Below are 19,092 nucleotides of genomic sequence, written 5' to 3'. Positions count from 1 at the left end.
GTTTCCCCCACAAAACAGTTTCCTTCAGTAAGAGGGGAGTCCCAGCGAGTCCAGTGACGAGCACAGAGAGGTGTTATTAGTGTCTTCATGCTTCAGAGCTGTTTATATTGAGCCCCCTGCAGTGGGAGTGAAGAGAGAACAGTGTCCAGGTCCGCTGGAAGAGATCAGATCCAGATTTAACTGCGAGATCGCCGGGTCCGTGTGAGTGAATCGTGACAGAATTAAACTATTATCAGATATTGTTATTGTCATAATAATAATTTCACTCTCGTATGTCAGTACAAGATATAAGAGTAGACATAAGTATTTTTATAAAGTATGGTTTTCAGTAGAGAGCAACTGGAGTGCAAGTAATGTATTGTAATAATAGAGAAACAACTTTCTCCAGGTTATCTTGCTGTATAGAGAAATTATAATGTGTGCATGAAATTAAATAAGTTATAGACTGATATTAAACCTCAAGTCTGAAGTGTCTTACAGATCAAGTGTTGAGAAAGCAGCAGTGGACACTTTTACAGTGCAGTCTTACAGAAGCAGACTGGGAGCTGAGTTTCCAGTGCTGTAACGCAGGAAGAGAACTGGGAGAGCACAGCTGCTGTCTAAACCAGGGTCCCTACAGAGCTGCTGGTGTGCGTTCTAGCTGAGCTGAGTTACAAACTGTACCCTGGAGTGAACCCAGAACAGGATTAGATCGAGGCAGAGGTGTCCAGTCCTGCTCCTGCAGGGTCAGTCAGTCAGTGTGTCTGCTGGTCTTCACTCCTTCATGAGCCAATCAGAGCCTCCAGGCAGGGTCCTGGCTCTAGGACAGGGGTGTCCAGTCCTGCTCCTGCAGGGTCAGTCAGTGTGTCTGCTGGTCTTCACTCCTTCATGAGCCAATCAGAGCCTCCAGGCAGGGTCCTGGCTCTAGGACAGGGGTGTCCAGTCCTGCTCCTGCAGGGTCAGTCAGTGTGTCCGCTGGTCTTCACTCCTTCATGAGCCAATCAGAGCCTCCAGGCAGGGTCCTGGCTCTAGGACAGGGGTGTCCAGTCCTGCTCCTGCAGGGTCAGTCAGTGTGTCCACAGGTCTTCACTCCTTCATGAGCCAATCAGAGCCTCCAGGCAGGGTCCTGGCTCTAGGACAGGGGTGTCCAGTCCTGCTCCTGCAGGGTCAGTCAGTGTGTCCACAGGTCTTCACTCCTTCATGAGCCAATCAGAGCCTCCAGGCAGGGTCCTGGCTCTAGGACAGGGGTGTCCAGTCCTGCTCCTGCAGGGTCAGTCAGTGTGTCCGCTGGTCTTCACTCCTTCATGAGCCAATCAGAGCCTCCAGGCAGGGTCCTGGCTCTAGGACAGGGGTGTCCAGTCCTGCTCCTGCAGGGTCAGTCAGTGTGTCTGTGGGTCTTCACTCCTTCATGAGCCAATCAGAGCCTCCAGTGTTCAGGGTCCTGGCTCCAGGACAGGGGTGTCCAGTCCTGCTCCTGCAGGGTCAGTCAGTGTGTCTGCAGGTCTTCACTCCTTCATGAGCCAATCAGAGCCTCCAGGCAGGGTCCTGGCTCTAGGACAGGGGTGTCCAGTCCTGGTCCTGCAGGGTCAGTCAGTGTGTCTGCAGGTCTTCACTCCTTCATGGGCCAATCAGAGGCTCCAGGCAGGGTCCTGGCTCTAGGACAGGGGTGTCCAGTCCTGGTCCTGCAGGGTCAGTCAGTGTGTCTGCTGGTCTTCACTCCTGCATGAGCCAATCAGAGCCTCCAGGCAGGGTCCTGGCTCTAGGACAGGGGTGTCCAGTCCCGGTCCTGCAGGGTCAGTCAGTGTGTCTGTGGGTCTTCACTCCTTCATGAGCCAATCAGAGCCTCCAGGCAGGGTCCTGGCTCTAGGACAGGGGTGTCCAGTCCTGGTCCTGCAGGGTCAGTCAGTGTGTCCGCTGGTCTTCACTCCTTCATGAGCCAATCAGAGCCTCCAGTGTTCAGGGTCCTGGCTCCAGGACAGGGGTGTCCAGTCCCGGTCCTGCAGGGTCAGTCAGTGTGTCTGCTGGTCTTCACTCCTGCATGAGCCAATCAGAGCCTCCAGGCAGGGTCCTGGCTCTAGGACAGGGGTGTCCAGTCCCGGTCCTGCAGGGTCAGTCAGTGTGTCTGCTGGTCTTCACTCCTTCATGAGCCAATCAGAGCCTCCAGGCAGGGTCCTGGCTCTAGGACAGGGGTGTCCAGTATTTGAAAGCCTGCTGACATACTGACCTTTATTCTTAAAATTTGGAACATATATTGAATATACTTCCTTGCTGCTAAAATCCCAGTGAAGTCCTGTAACATTGTAGTCTTTTAATATAATAAAATACAGTTATAGTCAATTTTATTTACGTCATAAGTATGTATATATAGTGACTCCAGAAACTGCAGCTCGTGGGTGAGGCCTGGTGGAGGAGTGTCATGGCCTGGGCATGAACCCCCTCCTCTGGGACCGGCCCACTCGTCTGGACTGATGAGTCCCTGATGAAGGAGCAGCAGAGTGAGCTGTGATCTCCACAGAGACAGGCCGTCTGCTTATGCAGAAGAAAGTGCTTCCTTACTTAGTGGGCAGAGTTTCACTGTTCAGCATGACAGCAACACAGAACTTGAGGCCAGTCCAGCCCAGGAGTTCATCAGGAGAAACTGGAGGGAAATACAGTTGTGCAGCATCTTACTGTCTTACTTGAACTGAGGAGAACTGAAGGCGACTAACAGGTCATTATATTAATTAATTTAACATAAACATTACAGCAATTAATAATAAAGGAAATATATAGAGAAAGGAAGAAGTGTTTTACAGATAACAGTGTTACAGGTTTGTCCTGATATGCACTGCATTGACTAATGTTCTCAGAGCAGGTGGATAATGTCTCCTTCTCCTGTCTGTCTCTTCCCCAGGAGCTGTAGAGACCAGCGCTCTCCCTGACACTGGGGACAGGGCTCCACTGAGCTGCAGCACTGTGAGCAGGAGTGGGGCTCCAGTCTGAGGCAGGACACAGAGCCCACAGCTCCTGAAGACAGACAGGGGCTCCCTGAGCAGCACAGGACCAGACAGAGTGAGGAGGAGCTCAGAGGACCAGAGTCTGTCCACATGGCAGAGCCAGAGACAGGCTGTGTTACACAAGGACTCAGTGCGTCAGGGTGTGCTCTGTGTGTGAAGGGTGAGCTGGGAACTCAGGATGCAGTAGGATGTGGTTGTGTTGAACACAAACTCCAGATACTGGAATCTAAGAGTTTTAAAACAGAACCTGAGTGTGATACACAAGGATCTGATGCTTTAGAAACTCATGAATCCTGTTCAGATGTTGTGTCTCCCAGAGTGAAGAATGAAAGTGATCTGGACTCCAGCTACACTGCAGATCTGTCCAGGATTCAGTCCCTCAGCACTGCAGCACTGGAGTCCCATCAGGAGTCTGACCAGATTAAAACACAGACTGAGGAACCACTGAGCATCTGTGCAGGAACTGTCGAGAATCGGGAAGAGAATCACACAGGAGAGAAACGATACTGCTGTGAACAGTGTGGGAAGAGTTTCACCCAAGCAGGAGCACTTAAACGTCATGAACAGATTCACACAAGAGAGAGACCGTACTGCTGTGAACAGTGTGGGAAGAGCTTCATTGAAGCAGGAGCCCTTAAATGTCACAGACGCATTCACACAGGAGAGAGACCATACTGGTGTAAACTGTGTGGGAAGAGTTTCAGTCAGGCAGCAAATCTGAGGAATCATGAACAAATCCACAAAGGAGAGAGACCGTATTGCTGTGAACAGTGTGGAAAGAGTTTCAGTCATTCAGGAGACCTCAAGACACATGAACGGATTCACACAGGAGAGAGACCGTACTGCTGTGAACAGTGTGGGAAGAGTTTCAGTCAGGCAGCAAATCTCAAGAATCATGAGCGGATTCATACAGGCGAGAGGCCGTACTGCTGTGAACAGTGTGGGAAGAGTTTCACCCAAGCAGGAGCCCTTAAACGTCATGAACAGATTCACACCAGAGAGAGACCGTACTGCTGTGAACAGTGTGGGAAGAGCTTCATTGAGGCAGGAGCCCTGAAATGTCACAAACGGATTCACACAGGAGAGAGACCGTACTGCTGTGAACAGTGTGGGAAGAGTTTTAGTTCGGCAGCAAATCTCAAGATTCATGACCGGATTCATACGGGGGAGAGACCGTACTGCTGTAAACAGTGCGGAAAAAGTTTCAGTTTGGCAGCAAATCTCAGGATTCATGAACGGATTCACACGGGAGAGAGACCCTACTGTTGTAAACGGTGTGGGAAGAGTTTCAAGCAGGCAGCAAATCTTATGCGTCACGAACGGATCCACACGGGAGAGAGACCGTACTGCTGTGAGCACTGTGGGAAGAGTTTCACCCAGGCAGCAAATCTCAGGATTCATGAACGGATTCACACAGGAGAGAAGCCGTACTGCTGTGAGCACTGTGGGAAGAGCTTCCACCAGGTAGGGGCGCTCCAAAGTCATAAACGGAATCATACAGCAGAGAAACCACTGTAGAAGAAAAGCATCTTATCTGAATAACAATCTTCCACTCTGAGACGTCATGTAGCTGTCTTCATTCCGAACCACCACATGAAGTATAAGGCAGATGGGCTCAGTTGAGTTTTTTCCTCGTCTCTTTCTGCCAAGACCATTCTCACCAAGAATGTTGTGCAGCTGATCTTTAAGTATATAACATCTTTTTTCACGTTATAATTCTCGGGAGTTTAACTATTATTTCAAATACAAGTTTGAGTTCATGATCATAAATGCATATTTACTTGAGAATTTGAATGCGATGTAATTGTATGAGTTTATCTGAGCCAGACCAGAACAAGATATAACCATGAGACTCCTGACTTTACTTCTTCTCTTCCCCGAAAGAGTGGTCTGAGTTTTGTATCACAGCAGATGATTCACAGATATATTCTATTACTTGTTGGTTTCTTATGCATGGTCTGATGTTGTATCAATAAATTGTTTATTATATATTTAGAATGGGTGTGTGAGTTGGATGGACACAAACTAGTTACAGTTCGGGCCTGAGCTATACAATCTATAATGTTTGCTGTTCACGCCTTGAAAGTTCACATCTCGGAAAACCTCCAATCACCGGGCAGTGTTTACCTGCTTGCAGGTGGGTTGAGAGATGGACAAACACAGTTGATGAAAGGGATTGTATAGTTTATTCTGGTTTGTTAACTTCATTACATCATTAGAATCTTCACAGAAACACAGAGTAAAAATGAGAGACGCCAGACGGGAGATCAGTAGAGTAAAACAGAATGAAGATGGTGAGACAGGGAGGACAGAGAGAAAAGAAAGACCACCACCACCACCCTCTGCGCTTGTGCCTGTGAGAGCACCTTGTTCTCATCGTCTAGGACACCGGATTCAGGCGGAAAACATACAAACTTACTTGTGCAGCAGAAGGTAGGATGTGAAGAGTTGTACTAATTTAATATTTTTTTACAACTTAACAAAGGAATTCATGTTTGTTTTCCTCTCTGCTTTTTCTGTACTCAAACATCTGATGTTAAGAGTTATCACTTTCACTAACAGACACACACGATCTGGGGTTTTATTCCAATCAGGGGATCAAATCTGACACCGCCGCCAAACAGTGATCAGACTATCTTAAATAAATCCATGCTTTCTCAGATTTACAGAGTTCCTGTACTGGGATTAGTGAATTAGATATAATGGGCACAAATTTTAAAATACACACTTAGCTGTAGGACATATGTCTACTTGTTACCAACACACGTGTGTCCGAGACTTTTTACAGCACTCACAGTGCTGCAGCTCAGTGGAGCCCTGTCCCCAGTGTCAGGGAGAGCGCTGGTCTCTACAGCTCCTGGGGGACAGACACACAGGAGAAGAGACTTTAATAACCGCTCTGATCAGACTGGAGCCCTGTCCCCAGTGTCAGGGAGAGCGCTGGTCTCTACAGCTCCTGGGGGAGAGACACACAGGAGAAGAGACTTTAATAACAGCTCTGATCAGACTGGAGCCCTGTCCCCAGTGTCAGGGAGAGCGCTGGTCTCTGCAGCTCCTGGGGAAGAGACGCACAGAAGGAGACATTATCCACCTGCTCTGAGAATGAACAATTTTTTCTGTAAAATATTTCTCAATGTTTAACTTTCATAACCAGATTTTATTTAACTTAGTCAAACTTTCTTTACCACATTTATCTCAATAAAGATATTTTCAGATGTCTTAGTGTCTGTATTATTGATGTTTAATACAATGCCCTACTAATCTCAGGACACATTCAATGTAAGTTAGTATTTGTTAGACTTTTTCTTTCAATTAGAAAATGTATGAAATATATGACCAAAAGAGTTTAGCAGATTCTTCTTACACTGAACACAATAATTAAAAAGATTTGGGCCCCAGACACAGGAGCAGGCTGACAGTCCAGGGGACGAGACAGAAACAACAGGACACTGTTCTCTCTTCACTCCCACTGCAGGGGGCTCAATATAAACAGCTCTGAAGCATGAAGACACTAATAACCAGAAGTACCGCAAACCGGAGCTCGGACTGCTTCTTTCATCTTTGTTTAAATCTATAAAACGCCGTACAGGAGAATTTTCTAAATCGTTTAAAATATCCGGAATTTCCCCCTTATTCTTTTAACCTTTGGGGTCTCAGTTTGATATCGCGTTTGTAGAATTACTGACGGACACGAGCGTCTCCAGCGCACTTCCGGCTTCCGGTGAGCTCTTTATGGTAACCATAGTAACGGGCGCTGATCGGGAAGAAGACCACGCCCCCTTCCCTCCAGCTCTTCCTGTACTGAGGCGAGTAGTACAAGCGATTTTCTCGTAATAGTTTGAAAGTAATAATACTACTTTAGTATTATAAGTAAACCATAAAGGTTAATGATAAGACGATTTATAAATGTAAAAAGATGATTTATTTGCTTAAATACTTGTTTTATCCGGATATAGACCATTAACCTTTTGTTTTTATCCGGATATATTTAATGAAGGAGTTAGCGGACAGGTTTGTGTGTGACGCAGGAAGACTTGTGGAACAGCTGCTGCCTTAGAAACAATGTTAAATAAACTTTTCCTGGACTTTATTCTGTTAAACTAGCACTTTCTAACTGAAACGAGAACAGGATGATGTGTGTGTTCTGTAAGGCTGGAAAAGACACTCGGGACGATTTGCAGAACTTGATGTTTAAGTGTGAATGTTACATTTAAGTAGTTTGACATTGTCACCCAGTGCAAGGTGCCAGATGGAAAAGGAGCATTTATTTGTAATTCAGCTGTCAGTCATACTGGGCAGATACGGTCTAGTGCTTCTCTGTCTTTTAATGCGTGCAAGGTGGGAATGCAAAATTACTTAAACTCCATTAAAAACATGAAAAATTACAAGGCAAAAAATACATCTGATGTACATTAAGACTGTAACTTCTTGTGTTGAGATTTGTAATGGCCTCTGGAGTGGATCGGTCTGTGCTTCACTGTTCACTGGTCTCATACCAAACAAGACATAATATCTAATATCTAAAGGCAGTGTATAATATCTAGATGTGAAATGAATAAAAATGAATAAAAAATACAGGTAAAATGAATCATTGCTTTTTATAACGCTAGTAAAGCATTAAAAAGTGAAAGTGATAACTCTTATCATCAGATGTTTCAGTACAGAAAAAGCAGAGAGGAAAACAAACATGAATTCCCCTTTGTTAAGTTGTAAAAAAACATTAAATTAGTACAGCTCTTCACATCCTACCTTCTTCTGCACAAGTGTGTTTCTTCCGCCTGAATCCGGTGTCCTAGACGATGAGAACAAGGTGCTCTCACAGGCACAAGCGCAGAGGGTGGTGGTGATGGTCTTTCTCATCTCTCTGTCCTCCCTGTCTCACCATCTTCATTCTGTTTTACTCTACTGATCCCCCGTCTGGCTTCTCTCATTTTTACTCTGTGTTTCTGTGAAGATTCTAATGATGTAATGAAGTTAACACACCAGAATAAACTATACAATCCCTTTCATCAACTGTGTTTGTCCGTCTCTCAACCCACCTGCAAGCAGGTAAACACTGCCCGGTGATTGGAGGTTTTCCGAGATGTGAACTTCCAAGGCGTGAACAGCAAACGTTACAGGTCGTCTAGCTCACACCCGATCAGTAGTGATTTATATGGTGTCTGTCCATCCATCTCCTATCCACTTCCTCCTATTCAGGGTGGCAGGGGAGCAGTAAGATAGAATCAATGAGTTGCAGGTCATAGTTGCTGTAAGTCCCTGCTCAACCTCATACTGAGAGCTGGATCCTTCCCTGAGGCCTGGAATCAGTGATTGATCACCCCCATCTTTAAGAGTGAAGACAGACTTAACCCTAATACCTACCAGGGCCCCTGTACGAACAGGAACCGGGGGGAAGATATTCTGTAGCATCATGAATACCCCAATACTGGCTTTCCTTAGCAAGCAAAGAGTCCAGAGTAAAAGTCAGAGCAGCTTCCTACTAAACTGCTACACATCCACCCACACTTATAAACAAACATGTCCACCACAAATATAGAGAAAAATTATTTGCCTGCTTTATTGATGTCAAAAAAATGATTTGTCTCAATTTGGCACAAAGGACCGTCTTACAAACTTCATCAAAGTGATATAGAAGGTGTAATTAGGTCCACGTACTTGGAGAACTGGTGTGCAGAGAAATTCGGAAACAACAGGACATCGTTCTTCACTCAGGATAGTGCAGGGAGACTGGGCTTAGGCTGCACAATATATCAGTGAGACTGGCAGCACCACAATACACATCACAACAAAACATGCATAAGAAACCAACAAGTATCAGAGTATTTGTGAACTGATCTGCTGCGACACGAAAGGTTTATCGTTTACTCCGAGATGAGACAGAGGAGAGGTAGAGCCAGAGTTGGAAAATCTCCACTCTAACGAGTTCTTTTCCAGCTCAGAGGGTTTTATCAGTCTCAGATAATTACATCGCATTCAATTCCTCAGATACAAGTAAATACGCATGTCCTACTGAGAATGATCAATCCTGTTTGGAATAACGGTTCAAGCCCAGAGATTTTGAACACGAAAAAAAAGTTTCATACTCAAAGATCTGCTGTCCAAATGTTCTTGGTGATTTAAAACTCCCCTCCGAGAAGACAGAGCTGGGCCTGTCTGTTGTCAGCTGCGTGCTCTGTGCTGGGAGTATCCCAGTGCAGAGAGAGAGAGACTCTCTTCTGAGCAGAATTCTTCTGCTTTTTCACAGAAGCCTAAGCTGCTTGATTCGAGGACGCATAAAGACGTCTAATAATCATGAAAACACTTATATTCTAAGTGAAATAATATGCCCGGAACCACTACAATGGTTCGTCCCCTGCATGAACCCGTTCGTGACGCTTGAGGGCTCCGGCGTGTTTGAAACTCTTGCCACACCGTTCACACGAATTGGGTTTCACTCTGGTGTGAATCCGTTCGTGATATTTCAGGGCGCCGGCCTGATTGAAGCTCTTCCCACAATGCTCGCACCAGTACGGTCTCTCTCCCGTGTGGATCCGCTCGTGAGTCTTGAGGTCTCCCGAGCGGTGGAAACTCTTCCCACACTGTTCGCAGCGGTACGGTCTCTCTCCGGCGTGAATCCGTTCGTGAATCTTGAGATGTGCGGCCAAGCTAAAAGTTTTTCCACACTGCTCACAGCAGAACGGTCTCTCTCCCGTGTGCAGCTGTTCGTGACGTTTGAGGGACCCTAAAACACTGAAGCTCTTCCCACACTGTTCACAGCTGTACGGTCTCTCTCCCGTGTGGATCCGTTTATGACTTCTGAGTTTGCCTGAACGTTTGAAGCTCTTCCCACACTGCTCACAGCAGTACGGTCTCTCTCCCGTGTGAGTCCGTGCATGCATCTTGAGATGTGCAGCCAAACTGAAGCTCTTCCCACACTGATGGCAGCAGTACGGTCTCTCTCCTGTGTGGATCAGTTCATGACACTTCAGGGTTTCTGCCACACTGAAACTCTTGCCACACTGTTGACAGCAGTAAGGTTTCTCTCCAGTGTGAGTCCGTTTATGACGTTTGAGGGCTCCTACCTGCTTGAAGCTCTTCCCACACTGTTCACAGCAGTACGGTCTCTCTCCTGCATGAATCCGTTCATGAATCTTGAGATTGGTTGCAAAACTGAAACTCTTCCCACACTGTTCACAGCAGTAAGGTTTCTCTCCCGTGTGAATCCTCTCGTGACGTTTGAGGGCTCCTGCCTGGTTGAAACTTTTCCCACACTGTTCACAGCAATACGGTCTCTCTCCTGTGTGGATCCTCTCATGACGTTTCAGGGCCCCAGCCACACTGAAACTCTTCCCACAGTGCTCACAGCAGTACGGTCTCTCTCCTGTGTGGATCCGTTCGTGACTTCTGAGGGCTGCTGATTGGCTGAAGCTCTTCCCACAGTACTCACAACTGTACTGTCTCTCTGCTGTGTGAATTCTTTCATTATTCTTAACTACTCTTTCTTGAATGTTCATATTTCCTCTGGTATCTTTTATAGTCTGGTCAGACTCCTGATGGGACTCAGTATCCGGTGCTGCAGTGCTGAGGGACTGAATCCTGGACAGATCTGCAGTGCAGCTGGAGTCCAGATCACTTTCACTTTTCACACTGGGAGACACAACATCTGAACAGGATTCATGAGATTCTTGAAGATCAAGTCCTTGTGTCTCACACTGAGGTTCTGTTTTAAAACTCTTAGATTCCAGTATCTGGAGTTTGTGTTCAACACAACCACATCCTACTGCATCCGGAGTTCCCAGCTCACCCTTCACACACAGAGCACACCCTGACGCACTGAGTCCTTGTGTAACACAGCCTGTCTCTGGCTCTGCCATGTGGACAGACTCTGGTCCTCTGAGCTCCTCCTCACTCTGTCTGGTCCTGTGCTGCTCAGGGAGCCCCTGTCTGTCTTCAGGAGCTGTGGGCTCTGTGTCCTGCCTCAGACTGGAGCCCCACTCCTGCTCACAGTGCTGCAGCTCAGTGGAGCCCTGTCCCCAGTGTCAGGGAGAGCGCTGGTCTCTACAGCTCCTGGGGGAGAGACACACAGGAGAAGGAGACATTATCCATCTGCTCTGAGAATGACATTAGTTCACGCAGTGTATATCAGGACAACTATATAACATGTTATCTGCAAAATATTTATTCCTTTCTCTCCATATAACTTTCCTAACCACATTTCCCTTATCTCCATCAAACGTCCTTAACCATGTTTATCTCAATACACTGTTGGCAGATCTATGTTAAATGACATTATGAAACACACTGCTGAACAGTGAAACTCTGCCCACTAAGGAAGGAAGCACTTTCTTCTGCATAAGCAGACGGCCTGTCTCTGTGGAGATCACAGTTCACTCTGCTGCTCCTTCATCAGGGACTCATCAGTCCAGACGAGTGGGCAGGTCCCAGAGGAGGGGGTTCATGCCCAGGCCATGACACTCCTCCACCAGGCCTCACCCACGAGCTGCTGTTTCTGGGGTCACTGCAGGTTCTTCCTCCCTCCACACCCTGACCTCTCCTTCACTCTGCTGCAGGCTTGTCCTGCTCTCATCTGTCAATAGATCTGGGCTCCCAAACTCTCCTGGCTCGTCTTGTGCTTCTGAGAAAACTCTGAAGCATGGGGGAGGTGATGTTAAAGGCAGCTTTACTAGACTCTAATTATAAAATACCTAATAAATTACAGGTGTAACACGTTTAACTATAATTATCAAGCACTGTTCACTATAATACATTAAAAACACAAAAAGCAAATGAGAAAAGATCTTAGTTTAGTATTAAATAGAAAAAAATGTAAAAAACTACACTACTGCAGGACTTAGTATTCAGTATAAACAGTTTTGTTTTTATCATTATCACAATAACAATATCTGATAATAGTTTAATTCTGTCACGATTCACTCACACAGACCCGGCGATCTCGCAGTTAAATCTGGATCTGATCTCTTCCAGCGACCTGTTCCGACCGCAGGAGCAGGCTGACAGTCCAGGGGACGAGACAGAAACAACAGGACACTGTTCTCTCTTCACTCCCACTGCAGGGGGCTCAATATAAACAGCTCTGAAGCATGAAGACACTAATAACACCTCTCTGTGCTCGTCACTGGACTCCGCTCGGACTGGTCCTGAACCCGCTGGGACTCCCCTCTTACTGAAGGAAACTGTTTTGTGGAGGAAACCGAACCAGAACCACCGCAAACCGGAGCTCGGGCTGCTTCAATCATCTCCGTTTAATGTATAAAACGCCGCACAAGAGAAATTTTTTAATCTTTTAAAATATCCGGAATTTCCCCCTTTTTCTTTCAGGTTGATATCGTGTTTGTGGAATTACTGACGGACACAAACATCTCCAGCGCACTTCCGGCTTCCGGTGAGCGCTTTATGGTAACCATAGTAACGCGCGCTGAGCGGGTCCGGGTCCGGGTCCGGGTGGGCACTGTGCGCCCAGCGGAACCACAGTCCCAGCAGGATCAACACCTGCACCCTGTGCTCAGGGCGAGAGGACACAGCGCAGACAGCGGGCTCATCAAGTCCCACATCTGGGGAGCAGCCCGCAGGCTGCGGTCAGAAATGAGCTCCGATGTCAACAGACGGACTCAGACTCAGTGTGACTCACCGGCCCAGCAGGGACCCGCTCAGGGCGGCTCAGGGAGTCCGGTTCTCCTGATGGAGGGACACTTGTTCTTCCAGCGGGACGGACCTGCAGACACGCGCAGCCCCACTGGCGCGAGCTCGAACCTTTGTGCTCCAAACAGCTCGAGACCGGAAATCCCTCCCCGAGAAGAGAGGAGACCCCGCCCCCTTCCTGTACAGTTTGGGAAATACAACACAGTCCTACACGCTCATACACATCTTCTCGTGTATTTGCATGAAAAGATGTTTTACAGCTGTAAGCAGGTGTTTTGTTTAACCGCCTAGTTTATATCGATTGATCCCGGATATCTACTGTAAAATGGTTGTTATTGTCCGGATTTGTTTTAAATACGTTTTTATTTAAACACCAGAAATACTAAAAAGGAGACAGAATATTGAAGTAGCCGGATAGGCTTGTGAAGGACGAGAGAGCCGGGAGGAACTCCCAGTAGATACTGCCTTACAACCAAGGATGAAGCAATAACATTTAAAACTGTTGCTCGGTTTTATCGTGTTAAACTAACACTTTCTAGATTTAAACATAAACAAGATCATTTGTGTTTCCAATAGGGCTGGAAAGAAATTCTGACAAGTTTGTTTGTGGTTTTTATTTATAGGTATTTTGGGTCGACTTTCAAAACTTTAAGCCTTTAAGTGTGAATATTAGATTTAAGGACCTTGATGTTATATTAGACTTTGTAAGATGGAATGAGAAAAAATAACATTTCTTTCTAGATTATCTGTTAGTAAAACTCGGTCAATATCACATTCATAAAATGATTCTCCCTTCTTTCGAGAGGAAATGGGAGTATTAATTAATCTCTTGATAAAAAGTTGCGGTTATAAATAATGAAAATACCAACATGCAATGCATGGAAATTATGTCATAAAAAAGTAAATTTATTTTAAGAGAAATGCTTCATCAACCTATGTATTAATCACAATTTAAAGCTGTAACATACAGATAAAACATCCCCTGTGTCAAAAACACCCACAAGTTTTCTGTTTTATTTTTGGAACAAGTAAAGGTTTGTTCCACGCTGAAAAGAGAAGAAAGGAAACACAACGTTTTGGCTGTGGACCCTTCTTCTTCAGCCTTCTCTGGCTTTGAAAAAATGAGATTAGGGCACATTTTATTTTAAGTTCCCTTTAGTGCTTTTCTGTGATTTTGTTAAGGGAAGCTCTGCCTGGGGCACTGCAGCGTCTTTGAAAAGACAATCGCTCCACCTCTCCGAGACGCTCTGCCAGACGGAATCTCCTCTTACACCGTCCACACCAGTACGGTTTCTATCCCGTGTGAATCCGTTCACGACTGGGAGCTCGGCCTGAACTCTCAGTCCTCTTCCCAAACCGCGTGTGGCGGTATCGTCGATTTCACGTGTGGATCCGTTCGTGACCCTTGAGGTGCACTGCCTGAGTGAAACTCTTCCCACACTGTTTGCAACGGTACGGTTTCTGTCCCGTGTGAATCAGTTCGTGGCGCTTCAGGTGCGCGGCTCGATTGAAGCTCTTCCCGCAGTGCTCACAGCAGTGCGGTCTCTCACCCGTGTGAGTCCGTTCGTGACCCTTCAGATCTCCTGCCCGGTTAAAACTCTTCCCACACTGTTCACAGCAGTAGGGCCTCTCTCCTGTGTGGATCAGTTCATGGCGCTTGAAGTCGACCGCCCGGATGAAACTCTTCCCACAGTATTTGCAGGAGTGCAGTCTCTCTCCGGTGTGGATCCGTTCGTGAGCCCTGAGGGCTCCTGCCTGGCTGAAACTCTTCCCACAGTGCTCACAGCAGTACGGTCTCTCTCCAGTATGAATATTCTCATGACGATGGAGTTCTCCCAACCGGGCAAATCTCTTCCCACAGTATCTGCAGAAGTGCGGCCTCTCTCCTTTGTGAATCCGTTCATGATACTTGAGGTCTCCTACCCTGATAAAGCTCTTCCCACACTGCTGACAGCTGTGTGGTCTCTCTCCTGTGTGAATGAGTTTATGACGCTCCAGTTGTCCTGGCAGAATATAACTCTTCCCACAGTGCTCACAGCAGTACGGTCTCTCTCCTGTGTGAATCTGTTCGTGACTCTTGAGATGTGCCACCCGGTTGAAACTCTTCCCACAGTGCTCACAGCAGTACGGTTTCTCTCCTGTGTGAATCCGTTCGTGACGTTTCAGGTCTCCAGCTTTAATGAAACTCTTCCCACAGTGTCCACAGCAAAAAGGTCTCTCTCCCGTGTGAATCCGTTCGTGACTCTTGAGGTCTCCCGACTGCTTAAAACTCATCCCACAGTGTTCACAGCAGTACGGTCTCTCACCTGTGTGAATCCGTTCATGAGTCTTGAGGTCTCTTGCCTGGTTGAATCTCTTCCCACAGTGTTCACAGCAGTACGGTCTCTCTCCTGTGTGAATCCGTTCATGACTTTTAAGCTGTGCTGAAACATTGAAAGTCTTCCCACAGTGTTTGCAGCAGTAAACTCTCCCGCCAATGTGAATCTGTTCATGAAGCTTGAGTTGTCCTGGCTGGTTGAAACTCTTCCCACACTGTTCACAGCAGTACGGTCTCTCTCCTGTGTGAATCTGTTCAAGATTCTCTCCCTTTCCTGTTTGGATGTTCATTACTCCAGTGGTTTCTGTTTTAATCTGGTCAGACTCCTGATGGGACTCAGTGTGCGGTGCTGCAGTGCTGAGGGACTGAATCCTGGACAGATCTGCAGTGTAGCTGGAGTCCAGATCACTTTCACTCTTCACTCTGGGAGACACAATATCTGAACAGGATTCGCGAGATTCTGGAACATCAAATCCTTGAGGTTCTGTTTTAAAACTCTTACATTCCAGTATCTGGAGTTTGTGTTCAACACAACCACACCCTACTGCATCCTGAGTTCCCAGCTCACCCTTCACACACAGAGCACACCCTGACGCACTGAGTCCTTGTGTAACACAGCCTGTCTCTGGCTCTGCCATGTGGACAGACTCTGGTCCTCTGAGCTCCTCCTCACTCTGTCTGGTCCTGTGCTGCTCAGGGAGCCCCTGTCTGTCTTCAGGAGCTGTGGGCTCTGTGTCCTGCCTCAGACTGGAGCCCCACTCCTGCTCACAGTGCTGCAGCTCAGTGGAGCCCTGTCCCCAGTGTCAGGGAGAGCGCTGGTCTCTACAGCTCCTGGGGGACAGACACACAGGAGAAGGAGACATTATCCACCTGCTCTGAGAATGGACATTTTTGTCTGTAAAATATTTCTCTCTTGCTGTTTAACTTTCATAACCAGATTTTATTTAACTAAGTCAAACTTTCTTTACCACATTTACCTCAATAAAGATATTTTCAGATGTGTTAGTGTCTGTATTATTTACGTTAAATTAATACAATGCCCTACTAATCTCAGGACACATTCAATGTACAAGTTAGTATTTGGTAAAAAAAAAAATCTTTAAGAAGAAAATGTATGAAACATGTGACCAAGGGAGCTTAGCAGAGTCTTCTTACACTGAACACAATTATTAAAAAGATTTGGGTCCCAGACACAGGAGCAGGCTGACAGTCCAGGGGACGAGACAGAAACAACAGGACACTGTTCTCTCTTCACTCCCACTGCAGGGGGCTCAATATAAACAGCTCTGAAGCATGAAGACACTAATAACACCTCTCTGTGCTCGTCACTGGACTCGCTGGGACTCCACAGGACTCGGGTCCGCTGGAAGACGAGCCGGACTCCACTCCGCTCCTCTCACTGAGGGAAACGGACCCGAGACCTCAGAAACACGGACCGGGTCCGGCTCGAAATGTTCTGTTATTCTGGGGACACCGGACCCGAACAGCCCGGATCAGACGGTACGTTTGCGCCGCTTCAGAGTAAACAGTTACACGATAAATTTTCAAATGTCTGAGAAGGTTAAATGTTATGTTTTTAATAATTATTTTGAACAGTGTTTCATGTTTTCAATTCCAATTTATTTACTGGTACAATATTTCCAGCGCACTTCCGGCTTCCGGTGAGCGCTTTATGGTAACCATAGTAACGCGCGCTGAGCGGGTCCGGGTCCGGGTCCGGGTGGGCACTGTGCGCCCAGCGGAACCACAGTCCCAGCAGGATCAACACCTGCACCCTGTGCTCAGGGCGAGAGGACACAGCGCAGACAGCGGGCTCATCAAGTCCCACATCTGGGGAGCAGCCCGCAGGCTGCGGTCAGAAATGAGCTCCGATGTCAACAGACGGACTCAGACTCAGTGTGACTCACCGGCCCAGCAGGGACCCGCTCAGGGCGGCTCAGGGAGTCCGGTTCTCCTGATGGAGGGACACTTGTTCTTCCAGCGGGACGGACCTGCAGGCGAGACCCTGCACAGCGCGGACACGCGCAGCCCCACTGGCGCGAGACAGGAAGTCCCTCCCCGAGAGGAGAGAAGACCACGCCCCCTTCCTCTTTCTGCGCTGAGGCGATTTAGTGATAGAAGTAATTTACAATATGTAAAATATATAAGTACACGGGAATATTTCTGATTTATTTGGCTTAGCCGCTTGTATTATATCGAGTTTTCCTGGATACATAATGTGAAGGTTTCATATTTGCCCGGGGATATTTAGTAAAGGAATTAGCCGGACACAGGAGATCTTATATTACAGATAGTGCCTTATAATCAAGGCTATAGAAATAACATTTAAAATTGTTCATAAGTCTTCATTTACATCAAGACTGTGTGACAGCTTCCAGTACTTCTGGTGCGAAAGAAGTTACTTCCTTAGAAGTTGGATACCATATTGCTCTCGTTTACAGCGCTGGTGGTGCCGACATACAAGACGCTCATGTGTTGCTAACCCGTGTAATTCACCGGTCTTTATGCGGGAAGTCTGTAATACATGCAGTCATGATGAGACACACATGCTTATTGGACTCAATTCAGAGCCATAAAAATGTAGGACAGGACCTCAACATGTGTCTTTTACTGTAAGAGATATCCATCGGTGTTGCACTTTAACGGACAAAAAGCATCAAAACCATCAATGACTTCAATATGTCTGGGACATATGGATATACTAGTGTGTTCAATGAGTACATCTGGTCAGAAATGCTACTTTCTGCTAATGAGTAAAATTGCTCTAAAAAATCAAATGTTATTTCCATTTGCAAAGACTCTAGCTGAATTGGAGCACCTCTCAGATTGCGAACCACACGTTTTAGTCTCTTGCACTCTCAGTGTGTGTGTGGATAGTCTTCACAACCAACCCCAAGCTCAGTGAACACCAATCACTGATGGTCTTCAGACTGTTTTAATTACAGATAGTACTTTTTAATAAGGACGGTATCCTCAATCCTACACACCTACAATATAAACTAACATAACTGTGTTCTCCCTCTCTTGTGTGATTTAATATCACCAGTGCTTCAGACTGCCTGAAAATCTAACCACTGGCGCTGCTTGGTTCTGAGGACAGTCCAGGGGACGAGACAGAGACAACAGGACACTGTTCTCTCTTCACTCCCACTGCAGGGGGCTCAATATAAACAGCTCTGAAGCATGAAGACACTAATAACACCTCTCTGTGCTTGTCACTGGACTCCGCTCGGACTGGTCCTGAACTCGCTGGGACTCCACAGGACTCGGGTCAGCTGGAAGACGAGCCGGACTCCACTCCGCTCCTCTCACTGAGGGAAACGGACCCGAGACCTCAGAAACATGGACCGGGTCCGGCTCGAAATGTTCTGTTATTCTGGGGACACCGGACCCGAACAGCCCAGATTAGACTGTGCTTGAGGCGACTGACAGAGATCTGATCTGTTTAAACAGAGCTTCTCTCTCGCGCTGATCGGCGGGACCCCAGCGGGTCCGGGTCCGGGTGGGCACTGTGCGCCCAGCGGAACCACAGTCCCAGCAGGATCAACACCTGCACCCTGTGCTCAGGGCGAGAGGACACAGCGCAGACAGCGGGCTCATCAAGTCCCACATCTGGGGAGCAGCCCGCAGGCTGCGGTCAGAAATGAGCTCCGATGTCAACAGACGGACTCAGACTCAGTGTGACTCACCGGCCCAGCAGGGACCCGCTCAGGGCGGCTCAGGGAGTCCGGTTCTCCTGATGGAGGGACACTTGTTCTTCCAGCGGGACGGACCTGCAGGCGAGACCCTGCACAGCGCGGACACGCTGGTCTATATTGTTTGTCAGCGGAGAAAATAGGGGGGGGAGACAGACGGAGGAGAGATCGGGGTCGTCAGCCTGGGAAGAAACTCTGGGAAAAACAGAATTGATTAAAAGGTCAAATGCGTTTTTTTTGTTTCTGCTTAGGCAAAATATAACTTGGCGTGGCCAAAAGTGGTCAAAAGCAGCAGGTGCAGTTTCCATATCCATTGCAATTCCCTTGTTGTGATGTCATTTGTGATGTCATTTTCTATTTAATCTGTTACGTCATTTGTCATGCCAGTCAGTCGAAATGTTGTGACATACTTGTGTGGTGCATCATTCGTGTTCCTTGCCCCGTTATCGTTACGGTCATAAAA

General features: G+C 47.2%; 3 protein-coding genes and 1 long non-coding RNA gene across 6 annotated transcripts in view; 2 read left to right on the top strand and 2 right to left on the bottom strand.

Annotated features, from left to right (window-relative positions):
- LOC138240698 (zinc finger protein 93-like) overlaps positions 1-4,966 on the top strand; it is a 33,068-nt gene extending 28,102 nt beyond the window's left edge. The window contains exons 1-2 of the mRNA XM_069191848.1: positions 154-2,689; positions 2,873-4,966. Of these exons, the coding sequence (XP_069047949.1) occupies positions 3,066-4,493 (1,428 nt within the window). The 5' untranslated portion in view covers positions 154-2,689; positions 2,873-3,065 and the 3' untranslated portion in view covers positions 4,494-4,966. Of the gene's footprint in view, positions 2,690-2,872 lie in introns of the transcript that reaches the window.
- A 3,545-nt stretch (positions 4,967-8,511) lies between these two features.
- LOC107076069 (zinc finger protein 93-like) lies at positions 8,512-12,781 on the bottom strand. 3 transcript variants are annotated; one of them, XM_069191886.1, is made up of 3 exons: positions 11,896-12,781; positions 11,451-11,603; positions 8,512-11,024 (listed from the first exon to the last, which is right to left on the bottom strand). In XM_069191886.1, exon 3 carries the CDS (start codon positions 10,829-10,831, stop codon positions 9,314-9,316), a length of 1,518 nt encoding a protein of 505 aa, XP_069047987.1. In that variant the 5' UTR covers positions 10,832-11,024; positions 11,451-11,603; positions 11,896-12,781; the 3' UTR covers positions 8,512-9,313. The 3 variants fall into 3 exon arrangements, with proteins under 3 accessions (XP_069047987.1, XP_069047988.1, XP_069047989.1); XM_069191887.1 differs by lacking the exon at positions 11,451-11,603 and having other exon boundaries at positions 11,896-12,780; XM_069191888.1 differs by lacking the exon at positions 11,451-11,603 and having other exon boundaries at positions 12,607-12,774.
- Positions 12,782-12,855: 74 nt separating this feature from the next.
- On the bottom strand, positions 12,856-17,144 carry LOC138240708 (zinc finger protein 420-like). The gene is made up of 2 exons (XM_069191884.1): positions 16,842-17,144; positions 12,856-15,765 (listed from the first exon to the last, which is right to left on the bottom strand). The coding sequence occupies exon 2, from the start codon at positions 15,570-15,572 to the stop codon at positions 13,998-14,000; it is 1,575 nt and encodes a 524-aa protein (XP_069047985.1). The 5' UTR covers positions 15,573-15,765; positions 16,842-17,144; the 3' UTR covers positions 12,856-13,997.
- LOC138240749 (uncharacterized) lies at positions 16,116-18,527 on the top strand. Its single transcript, XR_011189993.1, has 2 exons — positions 16,116-16,434; positions 17,981-18,527. It is a non-coding gene; the product is annotated as an uncharacterized lncRNA (long non-coding RNA).
- Positions 18,528-19,092: the final 565 nt, after the last annotated feature.

This window comes from Lepisosteus oculatus, chromosome 7, assembly GCF_040954835.1.
Source record: "Lepisosteus oculatus isolate fLepOcu1 chromosome 7, fLepOcu1.hap2, whole genome shotgun sequence".
Classification (NCBI taxonomy): Eukaryota; Metazoa; Chordata; class Actinopteri; order Semionotiformes; family Lepisosteidae; genus Lepisosteus; species Lepisosteus oculatus.
The sequence above is the reverse complement of the archived record's forward strand: the minus strand, read 5'-3'. Positions and strand labels throughout refer to the sequence as shown.